At 48.1% G+C, this 16,700-nt stretch overlaps 1 protein-coding gene across 18 annotated transcripts in view; it reads right to left on the bottom strand.

Annotated features, from left to right (window-relative positions):
* FGFR2 (fibroblast growth factor receptor 2) overlaps window positions 1-16,700 on the bottom strand; it is a 99,038-nt gene that overhangs the window by 2,263 nt on the left and 80,075 nt on the right. For all 18 annotated transcript variants that reach the window (XM_039870842.1, XM_039870830.1, XM_039870826.1 and 15 more), the window contains 6 exons: window positions 15,178-15,288; window positions 12,776-12,966; window positions 6,143-6,265; window positions 5,505-5,575; window positions 3,724-3,861; window positions 2,248-2,353 (listed from right to left, as the gene is read on the bottom strand). In XM_039870842.1, coding sequence (XP_039726776.1) covers window positions 2,248-2,353; window positions 3,724-3,861; window positions 5,505-5,575; window positions 6,143-6,265; window positions 12,776-12,966; window positions 15,178-15,288 — 740 coding nt within the window. The remainder of the gene's footprint in view (window positions 1-2,247; window positions 2,354-3,723; window positions 3,862-5,504; window positions 5,576-6,142; window positions 6,266-12,775; window positions 12,967-15,177; window positions 15,289-16,700) is intronic.

Raw genomic sequence — 16,700 nt, 5'->3', positions numbered from 1 at the left:
AAATCCATAATGGAACGTTAAAGGAACGTTGAGGAAAATGGAGGTTATGTTTCGATTTCAAAGGTCTGAAATTCAAAAACGGCTCTGCTCCTGACAGCATTCACTGGTGCTGCCCAGGATAACCCCTCCTCTGACTTATGACAGGGTGAGAGGCCCCTGCCTGCGCCTGACGGCCTGTGAGCTAAGAATGGTTTTTTAACATTTTTAAATGCTTGGGGGGGAAAAAAATCAAAAGAATACCTCGTGGCCATTTTTTAAAAATTATATAAAATGACATGAAGTTCACACAAAACATAAACGTTAAGGTCTGTCAAGTTCTCTCTAGGACACAGACACGTTCATTTAGCGTTGTCTGTGGGTGCTTTCTCGATATGAGGCACAGACAGAGACCACGTGGCCCACAAAGCTGAAAATAAGTACTGCCTGGCCCTTTACAGGGAAGGTCTCCAGACCCCACTCCGAAACTAGGAGAAGATTTCTAAACTGGGGAGCTTCTGGGTCCCACTGCCTCAACCGGGTGAGCGCATGGGGGTGGTTCTGCTCGCACCCCCATAGCCTGTTACGCTATGACACGTGGCTTTGGCAAGAAGGAGGCAAAAAGTGCAGACGACAGCACAGCCAGCCTCCCGCGTTATCAGCAAAGGGCCCACGGAATGCTGGCAACCATCCACTCCCAAAGACCAAAAAACCCACTCCGATTCATCACCAGGGTTGGCGAGAGACAGGGTCCCCATCCGAGAATGGGGGATGTGTTGTTCCAACCTCAGCATTAACCACACCACTGGAAACAAACACGCCCACCACATCAAAAGGGAACTTTCTGCTTACAATGATAAAAATGAAATTTTGTCCTAAATGGAACCATTTTCCTTGAGCATATGGGAATGATTTTCAGAAGGAAAGAAACTTCCATTTTTATATCCGTTAGACAATATGGCATTATGCTTTTTTATTTTAGGATGCTAGATGTAAATTTAAGTATGAATGGGCCCACTTTAAATGTAAACATGTAAATATATAGTATTGAGCGTGGGATAAGATCATTAAGATGGAACTTCAGTGCTTTCCCAGGTTCTAAATGAGGCCATATATGTTCAGATCTGATAGGGAGAAAAATGGGAATATCAGTGGATTCCGAGTCTAGGGTTAAAGGAACTTATACTAGAAACAACAATTTTGGCAGGAGAAGAAAGTTGGGTTTTTTTTCCCCCCCTTGAACTGTTCCTTTCAACTTCTGAAGGTCAGCTGTATTCATTTAAATGCAATCTCTCCCTTTATCAGCCACAGTCAGACTCAGAAGATAACGTTGCTGGCTTAAGGCTTCCTATCACAACATTTGATTATTTTGTTTAAATCACTCTAAAACTATTAAATGTATTATTTAAAAATAAATTAAATGTATTGTTCTCTTTCTAAAACATTTTAGACTGTTGTTAAGACAACGGTGGGTCTGCTTGTTTTTCCCCATCTGAAGGAACACTGCTCTGCATCCTCATCGAATGTCCCGAATTCGTTCTCTGCCGAGACCACAGTCTTTCTGCAGCCACAGAGTCCACTATCTGCACACTGAGGTGGCCGCTGACATGGCTGAACTCGGACAGTGAGTGACGGAAGAGTGGTTGTTTCGTTGGCACAGAATATACACTATTTTATAGAAAATATTTCAACAAAAGATACAATTTTGTGGAAGTCACTTGTCATAGGAAACTGTGGACATCTGCGTGCCCTTAGATGGAGACCTCGAGCCACACGCCACTCCCAGACAGGGTCACAGAGGACCAGGCCACGTGTTATAGGAAAGCTGGAAGGAACGGACCTCACTGCATCCGAGGTCATCGGTAAGGGGACATCGGCAGCTGCCACACTAATTACCAGGGCACAGAGTCCTATCGACACATAAGCACCCCCAAGCGCCTTCCCACGCAGACCCAAACGCTGCACTTGGCCATTTCTTTGGCCTCCCCACTCGCCTACGCACACGCCCACTGGACCTACCGCCCCAAAGCCACAGACAGGGGAAGCCTCACATAGGGCCCCTTGGTCTTTGGTTTCGTGATTCAGAACTCTTAAAATGCAGTTCTGAGAAAAATCAGGATTTGGGAGGAACACATAACTTAACTCTGTCTGACCCCTGTGGAAAAACGATAAGCCACGCCACACAGACTGCGACGGAGGGGGCTGCACTCACACGGTCAAGCCGGTCCCTAAGCGAGGACCACGCGCGGGCTTCCGGAAGGGGCTCCTTACCTCATTGGCTGTGAGAGTGAGGACTCGATCCAAGTCTTCCACCAGCTGCTTGAACGTCGGTCTCTGCGAGGGCACTGCATGCCAGCAGTCCCTCATCATCATGTACCTGGGGACAACGGGTTTCCTGGTGAATGGATGCTGTAAGTGTGAGGTGCATGGCTACAAGCCAGTTTTAACAGGCAATACAGAGGGAGGCCCGGAATTATGAAAACGTATCAGAACTTCCCAAGTAACGAAATTAGAGGGTGGTTATTCACTTTCCCAAAACATCCACTGCTTCTTTCCTCTACAAGGACATACAAAACCGTCTCTACCCGACACATCTGAGAAAGGTACCTATGCCACCAAGAAAAGACGTAACTATGTTTTCAGTGTCACAGGGATTTCTAATATCTATACCTGATACTTTGGGTTTCTTTCAATGATTTGAGTGCACAAAAGTTCCTCAGTTTAAAAAAAAAATGAAGCTTGAAAACCGCAACTTTAAGGTAAGGTTCTTAAGAATTAATCTGCCGTCACTGGGCTACACTCTAACTTCCTGAGTAATGCCTGGAGAGGCCCGGGTTCTCAGGCCTTATCTTGGTGATGGGTTTCGACAGGCCTCCCATATTAGAAAGAAAGCAATAAGAATAGCAAGGTCCACAATACATGCCTTTATATAATATGCTATAAAATGTGGCCATTCATCAGACGTCCACTGTACACCAAAAAGCACTCACGAGATTACAGACAGAAAATCCCCAGGAAACGATACACAATAGACCGCAGTCCCTAGGACAATCCCTCTTCTTAGTTAATCCTGGGGGGAGGGAGGAGAGACCCCTTTTCAAAGCACTGATTTTGATTTTACTGCACAAGACGCAACCGCAACGTAATTTCACTTACAGCGTGGGGTAGGATTTTCTAGAAACCAGCTCACTGTTTTTAGTCAGCTCTGGCCCTCTAAAGATGGCACCTGGACAAATTTCTTAATTCTCTGCACTAAAATGTGAGTCAAAATATAGGTAACCAGACACTAGTTCATTCGCTCTGAAGAAATGTGGTCGATGTCAAACGACACTAGCGTTGTCGGTGGCCACAGGGAACTGCAAAAGCACCTGCTCTCCACTCGCTGCCCAGACAGCGGGGAGAGGTCACGTTGGTACCTGGACCCTGCATCCTGCGGGGGTTCTCTAGCCTGCATGGGGCTTCCTGTCTGAGGAGGGCCAGATGGCTCTTCCTGTCCGAGGAGAGCCAACAGCAAGGCACAGCACAGCGGCTCAGCAAGAGCCCCCGTCTCGCCCTCTCTGATTTAAAGCTCCCTCCATACACCTTGCAAAGATGCTCTTTCTTTTGCACGGGCTGTCAGTGCAGCTATCTATCTCAGTCCTGGGGTTGAGCCCAGAAAGCTTCAGCAGCTCTTCTTCTTAGAAATAAGTCAGGGGTGCTATTGGCATGGCGGGTCCACCGCGGTTCGGGAGAGACAGTGGCCCTTACAGTTCGTTGGTGCAGTTGGCTGGCTTATCCATCCTGTGTCCTTCCTTAAGCAGCTTAAAAAGTTCCTCCACGGGAATCCCTGGGTAGGGCGAGCCCCCGAGAGTGAAGATCTCCCACATCAACACCCCGAAGGACCAGCTGCAAAGAAGGGGTAAAACAGTGTTACTAACCGCAGAAAGCCAGGCCTGCCCGCTTAAGACAGTAACTGCCCACTCACATCTTATGTTCAAAGACAAACGACCTGCGCCCTCCTGCCATTCATCCTGCATGCCCCTTCCTGCCCCCAAGGTGGATCTCCAGATGAGGACAACCTGGGGTGTCCCAATGAAATTTTCCATCAACAGACAAGTGATGGTAAACCATCACTCCTTTTTTTTTTTGGTGGAGACTTAGGATTGTTGGGGTTTTTTCCTCCCGTCGCTCTAAAATTATTCGTCTTAAATGCGGTGTAGACAATGTGTAGATCTTGACGCCTAAGCTGCACGGCTCTTCGTGCCCCTGTCTACCGCTTCCATCGGCCTATGTGCCTGGCCCCAGGGCTGTGACCTACCAGGATGGGTAGCTGACAGAATCGGGCCAGCAAGTTACAGCTGCCTTGGTGGCCAGTGAATCTGAGGGCACAGAAGTTCATGACTTGCTAACGTCGTGAAGGACGCTGGCACCAGGCTGGCATTAGCTAGGATGGACGAACCCTGTGCCCCAGGTGAGTTTCATACAATAGAAACTGAAAACGTCCCTCGGGGCACAATTTGTACGTGACCTGGCAGAGACCTACGGTGGGACGTTCTGAGTCTCATTCAGAGGCTCAATCCGCGCTGAGACTCCTGCCTCTACCTACGCTGCTGTGGCGCTGGCAACAGCCTTCCTGACTCTATCAGGCTGTTTCGGAAACGACGCCGTGCCATCTGTGCAGGGCCAGAGCAGGAGCATGACACAGGTGACGCTGCAACACGGGAACCGTAACGCCCTCCCGCCAGGCCTGAGGAGGCCCCACGGACAGTGTGTAGCATGGTACCTCAGCGCCACGCCATTGGAATCCTCCGGGCCGACAAAACACAGCTCTATAGGTTTTTTTTTGGGGGGGGGTTGTTGTTTCTTTTTTTACTTTTTATTTTGGAATAATTAAGAGACTCATGGAAACCTGGAAAAACAGTAGAGAGATCCTCTGTACTTTTTACCCAGCTTCTTACAATGGTGTAAATTCTTTCAACCAAATCTCCAATTCTAAAATACCAGTTGGAGCCTGACTCCGAGTGTATTTTTAAGTGTTTCATAACAGACAGAAATAGTATACAGTTTTCGCTATATTTCTACAATCAAGGGTGCCAAGACAAGATCAGAATTTTTTCAAAGGATAAACAAAGTAAGCGGGCCCTGCAGAGATGACCTGAGCAGGACTGTATCCCATTCAGCCTCCCCCGCTAAGGACAAACCTGAGATGACCAGGAGGAAAGTGTCAGGGCTCCTTCATCAAGACAGTGAAGAACATGCCAACGGCCTGGCAAATTAGAAAGCGGCTCTGCTTGGGGAGGGGATGGGGCTTCCGCTCTGACAAGAGGAGCTGAGCGGTCCCGTGTCCTGTGACTTTGAAGCCAGGCAGATTAGTAACAGAGCACTGGTTACCAGCCTACCATAAAATCCGTCCTTTCTAAGGCCAGCTCCTGCGCCCTCTATGCATGTGTGAGACGCAGCAGGCGCCAACGGATGAAGAAGGGCGAAGAACGTGCGCTATTTTGGCAATTCGATCCAGTGCAGAAGCCAGAGAAAAGGGCGTTACTTACACATCGCTCTGATGGGTGTACACTCTATCAAAAAGGGCTTCTGGAGCCATCCACTTGACCGGAAGTCGCCCCTGCGAGTGTAGGAGAAATGAAAAAATATATTGAAACCAGTTTACAGGCTCACCCAGGCTCTGCCCTATTTTAAGAGCTGATGCCCTAATGATTTTCACTGGTCAGTCACAGCAGAAATAAGCTCCAACTGAGACTACACATAATGTGTGAGACACATAGATTTGGGCACATTAAAAAGGGAGGTGTGTTTCCTTGGATTCTCGTTATCATCAATCTCCCTAGCATACAGATACACTCTGACCAACATCTAGGCAAAATTGACCCAGACATTCCCAAACTCTAATCTTTTTGCTAAGAAAGTTCTTGACAAAAAGCCTCATGAAGATCCCAGAGGCTGCAGATTATTCTGTATATGCGTGTTTCATATATATTAAAGGTTTCTTAAAGATGGCCCAAATCTGCTCACTGAGAAGTCTGTGAAGAGTTAAGGCAAAAGAGCAGATAAAGTGGAGGACAGATAAACGAGCCTTCATCAGTGCTTCCAGCTCCGAACATCCATCACCCTTCTTCTGGAACATTCTGCACCACCCTTCCCCCTTCCTGCCGTATTACCGCCACAGACTTACATTTGTGGTCTTTTTGTAATAGTCTATATTGTTGATATCTCTGGCCAGTCCAAAGTCTGCTATTTTCATCACATTGTTTTCTGTTACCAAAACATTTCTGGCCGCTAAATCTCGATGAATACACTGAAATCGAGAAAAAACTCGTTTTAAAATGCTTCGAGAATAAAGAAGAAGTACACTCATGTCTCATAACACATCTTAAGTCGAAAGCTGGTATCTCTTTTCTAGTTAAAAATAAAAAACCAAGACCCCAATATTTTCAAAGAGCACAGGCTAAGTCACCACGTCCTCCTTTATCTGCAGCTGACTGACACCAATGGCCTCCCTCCTACAAGATCTGTAGTAGATTTTATCCTAAAATCTTTTATCTCAACACCTGATCTTCTGTCCTTTACAGCCAAACTTTCACAAGAGCTGGATGAACTCCAACATCACACGGTCTTCACCTCCTGGTCAGTCCTCAGACATTCCAACCTGTTCCCATCTCGTCCCTCCTAAAGAAAGACTGTGAAGAACTTCTTGTCAGACCCGAATGTCCTCTTCTACCACCCCAATGTTCCCCTCTCTGCAGTTCCAGTCACTGTTGATTTCTTGCTCGTTTCTGAAAACAGTCTGCCCACTGGGTTCCCTCGCATGCCTTCGCTTGGCTCACACAATTCCTCTCTCCCCACCCTCTTGGATTCTTTGGCCACCCCCTCTCTTCCTCTGTCCCCCAAGAATCGTCCCATCAATTGTGTATATTTCCATGTAGCCTGACGGCTTCGATTCTTAGACACATACAAGAAATGAGCTAATTCTTCTCTCCATCCTGATTTATCTCCGGGGACCCATTTTCTCATTTGCAACGGGCTGTGGGACATTTCCACTTCGATGGCCCTTTGGCACCTCAAATTCAAGGTCCCTACTCCCTTAATTCTTATCCTCTTGGTCGCTCTCGGTCAGAGAAGTATACACCAGAATTCGTCACACGCTCCTCTCAAGTTCTGCTGATTTCAAGCTCCAAACGTCTCTCTAATTTGTCCACCCACTCCATTCCCACTGTTAACTGCTCATGCCAGGCCGTCATCACTGTCCACTGCCCCAAACCCACACACAGCCACACTGCCTACCTGACAGGTCCCCACGCTCCCAAACTCACATCCGTGCTTCCTGCAAATGGTATTTCTGAAAGAACTGATCGTGTCCTTTCTTGCCTTGTATCATGGCCGATAACTGTCTATCCATATTCTCAATCCAGACCTAGCACAACTCCTGGCCCTCACAAAGGGCCAAACCTATGTCTGCCACACACATGGGGGCCAAAAATGCTGGCATGCGCGCCACAGGGCAGCTGATTTGTAGTCCTAATGCTAACTCTTCGGTCTCAGATAGGTCTAGTGATTATAAGTTCTATTTTTCCTTTCTACAAATAATATGCTTTGTAAACTGCTGTGTTTTAGTTGCACTTTAGTTAGTATACCAAGATTCCATCATGATTCATGGTAATTAGGACCCCAAATCCTCACCCCCTATTTTTGGAAAAGGTATAAAGAAGCCAACAAATATCCCTGTCAAATGCTTTTATGCAGGCGCCCGGCGAAGGTTAACAATCGTATGGAGTCTTATCAATCCATCTGACGAGGCTGAAGCGGGGCCGATTCCACACAGGCGCTCTGCAAAACGAACTGGAAAAGGAGCGAGCCAAACACTCTGAAGAATAAATTGGGAATTCTTCTGCCTGCACCCCCTCCCGTTCCTTGTTCTCATGCACTTCTGTGGCCCCCTGGATGGGCTAAGATCAGAAAAGAGAAAGCAGGAAAACTCCACGACTGTGCCTGTGCCTGGCCAGGACGGAAGCAGGAAACGTGAGAGCTCCCAGCAGCCGCCTGGGGAGCCGGCTGGGGTGGGAGCTGTGCTCCTGGTTTTGGAGGCCTCTTCAAACTGAACTTCCAAACCCTGGGCCAGACTCCTCCGGCAGCATGCTCCCTGCCGACACCAGCTCTGTGCGTCTGGCAAGTGTGTGGTCAGTAGAACCTGGCTTCCCATGCACTGGGCTCCAGCCACACGGGGCTCGACTCGGAGACACCACGATGGCGACCTCTCCCATCTTCTCTGTAAGAGCCGGATCCAGCACCCACCTCCTGCCTCCCAGGGTGCTAGGGAACGCCAAAGCCCACCCTCTGGACTGAGCAAGAAGAGACTTAGAACCAAAGCTAAGTAAAAGAAAATTAAGTCAAGCCAAATTCCCATCACGTGCAGAAATCCGAGTTGTTCTCCAGCGCAGAGACCTAACCACTCTACAGAACGAAGGCCCTCTGAACCGTCCTCCATTTCCTTAATAAGTGAGGGTCAATGAGTCACTGAGGGAAGGAAGACTAACACCCCTGTGACCCAGACAGTGCGCTGGGTGCCTCTGCACGCCTGACCGCATTCAATCACGAGCTATGAGATGGAAAAGCTGGGGCCTGCTTTAAAAAAATCCGCTCAGGTGTAGCACCTTGGAGGTTTAACTGCTTTGGGAATTTGGCAAAAAAAGAAAAATTAGTGTATTTTAAACTAAAAATAGCAAAGCTTTCATAATTTGTATAAGGCTCAAATACCCCATTACCTAACTATTACTGTACACAGCGTGGCATTTACTTGTCCACCCGCAGTGCCTCCCACACGCCACCAAGCTGCGCGAGGATGGGCGCCGAACGCTCACCTCTGAATTCCCAGCACTGAGCCCAGAGCCTGTCCCAGAAAATGTTCGCTGAACTGAATTCATAATTATACTCCCTCAGCAACGAGCCAGAGGTCTCACTCATCAAGAGTTTGGGGGGTTTGTTTTTTCGCCCTTTCCTCCAGACCCAGGTCCCTCACGAGCTCATGGCTACCCACTGTGAGGGCGAGGGCTTGCGGAGGCCAGGCCCTGACTCCTTCCGGCTTCTTCACGGATGAGCCCTCCAGCCCTGGAAGTGGGCTCCACCAAGGGGGCCACTCTTAAGATCTTCATCTACTACTTCAAACCTGCTCTAAATCCTTAATTGCAGGTACCATCAGCAAGGCGTTTTGGAACTCTGCAAAGCCCCAAGGAAACGTGACTCTGTCCCGTCTACACCCTGCCTCCTCCCACTCCACCCCCCCCACACACACACACGTTAGTGAACAAAGCCCTGACACAGGCCGTCCCACTGGTCCTCCCCTCAGTTCGGAGAGAGGCAGGCATTACCTGATAGCAGGGGATAAATGGGTGGGTGGAGGACCAAAGGGTCAGGTCTGGACCAGCCACTTTACTCTGTAGACCTACAAGTCTCCAGCTCGGAAATGAGGGCAGTGACTCACACACACCTGGCTCAAAGATTTCCTGGTGTTTCCTGGCAGTCCTCAGCATCCTTATCCACAAAATGGAGATTTAATCATACCTATTTCAGAGTTGTTCCAAGGTCATGGACGATGTCGTACATATGTAAAATGCTTGCCCTGCTGCTGGCAGATGTGAAGGTGTCAAAAAGTGGTAGTGATTAGTAATAATGGCAATTACTATTATCATACCACTAGTAACAGGGTACTTTCAGTATGTCATTCTAGAATGTAATTCATTTGCTGTTTTGCAAAGTTCATCTGACTCTTAGTTTTCTCCACCACGACAAGCAGCTCTAACACAGGAGGGACCTGAGTCTTCGGGGCTGGGATGCAATGGGGGGACCGCCACTGGCTCCATCAGCCAGATCAATGCACATTCTTCTCTCATTCTGAGCAGAAGGACCCACAGCTGACCGCTCACCTTCCCGAAACTCTCCCATGGTCTCTGTGAACCCCATCCTGGGCTCCTTCTTGCTTCTGAGTCTCCTCAGCCTCCACTGCCATATCCTGTACTTTTAGACAATCTCGAGATTTGAGCTTTTGGGGGGTTTGACTCCACCCTTCTAGTCCCTCTCCTCTCAGCCTCACGTGCACCCCTAACCCCCATCCCCAGCAAATGACCTCATCCATTCCCAGCTGGAAACTATACCTTCTTTTTCTGGCTCCAAATGTACAACCCAACACTCAGAGCCAAACATTCAGCCTGTAGCTTTCTGGTCAACATCTGCCCTCGTGATTCTCAAGACCTGTTCTAAATACGCGTTGAAATTTCCAATAACATCTATGCCTGCCATCTTCCCCCGACCACCGCCCAGTCATCCTCATCCTGGCACACTGCACCACCACGCAGCTTCTCAAGATGGAAACCCATGCGTGGTCCTTGACCCTTCATTCTCTCCTTCCTGTATCTAATCAATCCATTCACTATCCCGAGAGAAAAAAAAAATCCTAAATCAATCTACTTCTCTACTGTCTTTGGAGCTAATAACCTTCATCCAAACCACCATCACCTTTCACAGGACTCAGAGCTTCCAATCTGCTGTGCACACAACCCAAGGAGGGGCTTTACAGCACAAACCTGATCACATGAGGCCCCTCTCCCCTACCCCCGGTGGCTTCCCATGGCGCCAAGAGCGTGGTCCAGAGTCCTTGCCTGGGTCTGCAGATGTGAATGAGCTGGGCCTGTCTCCAGCCACATCTCACCCGCCCTGTCCTCCCTAGAGTCTCTGACAGCGTGTCCCTCTGCGGGAGTGCTCACCAGCCACCTTCCCTCCCTAACCACCCAAGTCCCCACTGTTCTGACCCCACGTCGTTTGCTTCCCCCACAGTATTTTTCAACTTTTTACATACTTATTTTTATTCCCATTTATGGGTGATCCCTCCTACTGCCATGCACAGTTCATGCTCCAAGAGGTGAAGGACTATGTCCATTCTGGTGACCTCGTATGAGAGCCCAACCAAGGGGCTCAAGACATCCGAATCAGGAAGGCTCAGAAATATTCATTCGGGATCAATAAAATGACCAGGCCAGCCTTCCTACCCATTCTGTATTAGTAGCAGTGCCCCAGAGTCCAAAAAATGCTTCCACGGTCCCAACACACAGGGAGGGCCCGGGGCAACCGAGACCAGAGGGTCAGAACGGGCCGCGGGCTGCCCTCGCCAGGGTTTCCTCAGGGACATTTCACAGCTACAGAAAAGAAGAAAGAGAACACTGCATAGCCATGTTTGCCACTCGCTTGCTATGCTTACTTGCTCTTTCTCTCCACACCCAACCTCCCCACACACAGGTGCGCAAACACACACGTTTTATGGTGAACCATTTAAAAGTGAGTTACAGACTTTGCTGTCATTTCACATCTAGATACCTGAGCATGTGACTCCTACCTTTACAGAAGGCCACCATCGCCCCAGATTTGACCCTGAGGCAGTCACATTATCTAATATGCAGTCCATGTTCAAGTTTCTACTGTTCACATCCTTTATCGAAGTTGTCCCCCGCCCACATCCCACCCCAAACAGGGCCCCGTCTGGATCCCCCATGTACACGTAGTAGTCGCACCCCTCGGGCCTCCTTTAACCTGAAACTGTCTCCCCAGCATTTTCTGTCTTTCGTGACGCTGACGCTTTGGAGTGGCATCTCGTCAAATGCCCCACATTCTCGATCCAATTGTCTCCTCATGCCAAAGCCTTTTCAGCTGGCAGATTCCCCACTGTGCGTGCACACGCAAAAGTGTGCTTTCCTAAAATCTATACAGCGGGAGACTTTACAGGGGGAAAAAAAATCTGAAAAAGTCTTCAACTCTGGACATCCCTGAAAACAAAACAAAACAAAACAAACAACACAACGCAGAGGGTGTGGCAGCTCCGGCCATGCTCCTAGGTGGCCGCCAAGACGTGGCCAGCCTCACCCACATTGAGCCCTACACGCTGCATGATCTGACCAGGGAAGCCTCACTCACCTGTGTAACTGACATGGCCGTGACCAGCCCCGCCCCCAGGTGACAGTGGGTCCCTGGCAGCGAGATGCAATCTCTTCTTTGGGAACCCAAGGAATTCCTGTGGCTGCATCAAACTCCAGGGCAAGTAGGCTCTGATCCCTCCAACCGCTGCCCAAAAAGGTACCTGTGCAAACCCCACCCCACCCACCACCACCACCCATGTGTGGGAGTCTTGAGTCATCCTAAATGCCCCAGATGACATCTGGGCACCTATCGGACTGCCTCTGGAATAACTCAAATGTTTAAAGTTCCACTGCAAGTGGCATTCTTGGAATGCAGGGGGTTCACCTCAGGGGACCTGACCCACATCTAACTGAAGAGGCCCATCCCGCTAAATGAGACATGATAAACCCAAGTAATATCCAGGACTCGGTTACCAAAATACCACCCCCCTTGACCTTTATTTTTAGCATATTTCAAACTCTAAACTATAAATAAACACAACACCAAAAGTCTATGTCCAAAAACTCAATAATTATCAAATAAATAAAGCCCCCAGATCATCAGAATCGATGGCAGCGTGCCCTAAACCAGCTCTTCTCAACGTGGAGGGCTGCATCCTGGGATGGTCACACCCAACCCTGTCTCAGAGAAGGGACGTCTTTTCTGCTCACCTCTGCAGTGCTACCAAAGGTTTATGAGGGTGTGCTGGCTTTTAACCCTACTGTGAATAATGCGATAAACATTTTCCAGGTTGCACAAGACAAGCAAAGGCTTGATTTGGCAAATGAACACATCCAAATTGCCTGTTTTTTTTCAAAGACATTTTTAAGTGGCATCCACCCAATCGAGGAGAATGTGAAGGACTCACTTTTTGGGAAGCCAGGTACTCCATGCCTCTGGCCAGCTGGTAGGTGCACGACACCAAATCCTTGAAGGTCATCTGCTCCTCGGGAACACGGTTTATGTCATAGGAGTATTCCATCCCGGGTGGCCTCCGCGCTCGGAGGTACTCACGGAGGTTGCCTTTCGAGGCGTACTCAACTATGACGTAGAGTGGCCCTGTGGGTAAAGGAGACACGCTCCCTAAGGCAGCGAACCCAGGATCTGCCCTGGGTTCGAAGATTTAGTTATCACAACCCAGTACTTCTGCTTGTTGGTTTTAATTTAAACACACAGAAAAGCACACGCGAAACTAGAACACCTGCTTTCTAATCGCTCCAAAATGACAGTTGACACTTGGTCAAGATAGCCTCAAAAGTCTTTGAGTCACATGAGTGTCCTTCCCCTGTCACTCCGGGTCTCTCACCTGTACCCTCTTGGAAAGCAATGGATATCACGAAGTTGCTTCTTCCAGTTCAACTTTTCCATACACATATGTATCAATAAACAGTGTATTATTCTTAATCACATAAGTGAATAATAAAAATATACAGCTCTGCAACATTTTTCCATTATATGATATCCTTGTGAAATCCACTCAGGTTGATAAAAAATCTAGATGCTTCCTTTCGACAGCTATACACAGGCATACCTCATTACTGAGCTTTACTTCACTGCACTTCACATGTATTGTTTTTTGTTTTTTTGGTTTTTTGTTTTTTTTACAAATGAAAGGTTTGTGCAATCCTGCGTGGAGCTTTCCATGCAGCTTTCACTCACTTTGTGTCATTCTGGTGATTCTCACATTTCAAACTTTTCATTATTATATTTGTTATGGAAATCTGTGATCAGTAATCTTCGATGCTGCAAATGTAATTGTTTTGGGGTGTCACAAACCACACCCACATGAGATCGCAAACGTAATCCATAAATGTTGCGTGTGTCTGACCAGCCATCCCCCCCAACTCTCCTGTCTCCTTGGGCCTCTCTATTCCTTAGCACAATATTGAAATTAAGCCAACTAATACCTCTAAAGTGGTTTAGAAGTGTTCAAGAGAAAGGAAGACTCAATTGATAATGGCAAACTTCCTTGTTGCCTTATTTTAAGAAATTGCCAGTCGCCCCAACCTTCAGCCACCTCCACCCTGATCGGTCAACGGCCACTACCATCAAAGTGAGACCCTCCACCAGCAAAAGGATTACAACTTGCTGCAGGCTCACATGATGGTCAGCATCTTTTAGCAATAAAACATTTTTTAGTTAAAGTATGTACATTATTTTTTAAGACATAATGCTACTTTACTACACACTTCACAGAATACAGTATAGTATGAACGTAACATTTACATGTACTGGAAAACCAAAAAATTGGTACGATTTGCTTTACTGCAGTGATCTGAAACCGAATCCACAGTATCTACAAGGCAAGCCTATATATTCTACCACAGAAATGCACCACTGTGTTTATCCATTCCTATAGGATGCTTCCAGATTCTGGCCATCACAAACAGTGCACGATGAACATTCTTGTACATTCCTTATACGCATGTGCAATCATTGCTCCATGTACCCCACAGACAAGGGCCTGGCAAACTACAGCCCACGGGCTAAATCCTGCCCACGGCCTGTTTTTGTAAAGTAAATTTTTTTTTTTTGGCACGCAGCCAGGCCCATTCATTTCTGTATTGGTTGTGGCAGAAATTCGCACAATGACGGCAGAAATCAGTAGTCGCCACAAAGCTAAAAGTATTTGCAATCGCCCTCTACAGAAAAAGTCTTCCGACTCCAGGTCTAGACCTACAAGAGAACTCGCTGAGGCAAAGGCAGGCACTTTCAAGTTTATTATTGTCCAGCTGGTTCCCAAAGTGCCAGCTGGCTCTGATGAGAGGAGCAAGGGTCTTTCTCCTCCAAAGGTCGGTACTGTGTCCCTTCACACCTCACTCCTCTCTTAAGCCCATCGTGGAAGCCCAGCCATCTGCTGCCCAGAGTAAGACCTGGCTTCCTCAAACCCCATTTTAAGAGAACTTGTCAACCAAAACACAGAACCTTATTTTGAGAAATTTCTCTCAGCACTCACAAATCAAAAACATGAGGAGACTGCCTTTCCCAAACACTCTCCAGAGCAAGTACCCCACAAATAGCAGGATACTCTGGGCCCTCCTGTCCCAAGTCGCCCAGCACCAACCCTTCCCTTCCCTGGTCCCCCAGCTACAGCCACAGAGTCCCCTTTGTATTCAGGGCCGGCAACAGCTTCCTAGGGGATTTTAAAGAGAACCTGAAACATGCACTTGAGGTGCCTCAGGAGCAAATCCAAAACTCCGACCATTTCCCAAATGACGCTAATGCTGACCCACAGAGAATCTGGATGAAAGCATTTTTCCTCCTACTCACCGTCCTGAGTACAGGCTCCGAGGAGATTTATGATGTTTTTGTGTTTTCCAATCATCTTCATCATCTCCATCTCTGACACTAGATCAGACAAGTCCTTCTCCGTGGCATCATCTATGAACATTAGGTAAAATTAAAAATCCATTAGTTTCTTCTAACCTGTCAGCTGTTGCTGTTAGTTGCCAAAAAACTTAGGTGAAACAGCATGAAATTAAAGGACCAGAGACGACTTTTTCCAAATCGTCTCCCTCATTTTACTGGTGAGGGGGCAAAGGCCCAGAGAGGGAACTGCCCTGCTCCATGTCAAATAGTTAATTCGAGGTCAACGGGGTCAAAAGTCAGAACTAGAATGTAGGCCTCTGATGCTAAGGCCGATTATTTTCCAGCAAACCTCACAAACGTGGGGTGTCTAACTCTATCGTGAAATAATCCCGTCCTCTGGCAGATCTAAGGTGCCTCAGAAAACCACAATGAATTCCACAGTGACTGCAAGTGACGGTGAGGATATCTGGGGAGGAAAAGGAAGACGGGGCATCTCAAACCACTACAGACCAAGTGCTGCCACCTCGAGCCCTCACAGCCCTGAGAGCGCTCACGAATGGATTCGGTAGGCTCCCCGTAATTGTGTGCAAAAGTGTGAGTGTGTGCACACGTATTCTGAGTGAGTGGAGGCCAATGCCTTCCGTGGGCCTCACAAAAGAAGCTGTGATTGCCATCCAAAAAAAAAGTAGTTTTCTGAACCTCTGCTCTACCTCCTTAAGCAAGAACGGCTCAGGTCCTGCATCCGTGGGCTCATCATTAGCTCCTAAAAAGTGGCAAGATTTTTTCCATATGCTCTCTTCCTCGTGACTTTGAGCTAATTCAATATGGGAAAATCTGGGCTGACTAGGAGCCATGATGCAAAAAGCTTTTGAGATTCACAAAAGGAAGTGCACCACAATTGACTGAAGTGTAAAATCCACACTGACGTACAAAGGAAGGAGTCACACCTGTAGTGTTCTCTCCTCCAGTCTCTGAGCTCCACTGGCTATGAAAAAAGGCCCCATCACGAGGGCTCTGAGGCTTGTGTCCTCCTCCATCCTAACAGGGAAGGCCCGCCTGGGTGTAAGAGACAAACAGAACCACCTTTCTGCAGCATCCCATGTACCAGAACCGAAATCAGAGGTCCTGCAGAAAGAGACAGGAAGCCTGGGACCTTCCCCCGACTCACCCGTTTTGTGGCCAGAGGCTGCCAAGACCAGTTTGTGCGAGGCACAGAGCCCGCCACACCTGCCACGCAGAAAGGCGAGGGCCCGCAATGCCTAGGCCACGCGGGATGCAAGCAGGAGGCCGCCTCCATTGGTGGAGCCAACACGTGGGGGTTAGAGCACACACCCAAGGTGGGAAGCAGCTCAAAACACCCTGGTTCTCCTTGGAAGCCATTCGGATCAAGAGCTTTAATAAAAATAAACATCTTTTTGACTATTTCTAGCCTGCTATGTGATGACTAGCCTGGGAGAAATCACCAAAGGTCCAAATCCCTACAA

Source organism: Pteropus medius, unplaced genomic scaffold, assembly GCF_902729225.1.
Source record: "Pteropus medius unplaced genomic scaffold, Ma_sr-lr_union100, whole genome shotgun sequence".
Lineage (NCBI taxonomy): Eukaryota > Metazoa > Chordata > Mammalia > Chiroptera > Pteropodidae > Pteropus > Pteropus medius.
This window is presented reverse-complemented; position numbering and strand designations above follow the sequence as displayed.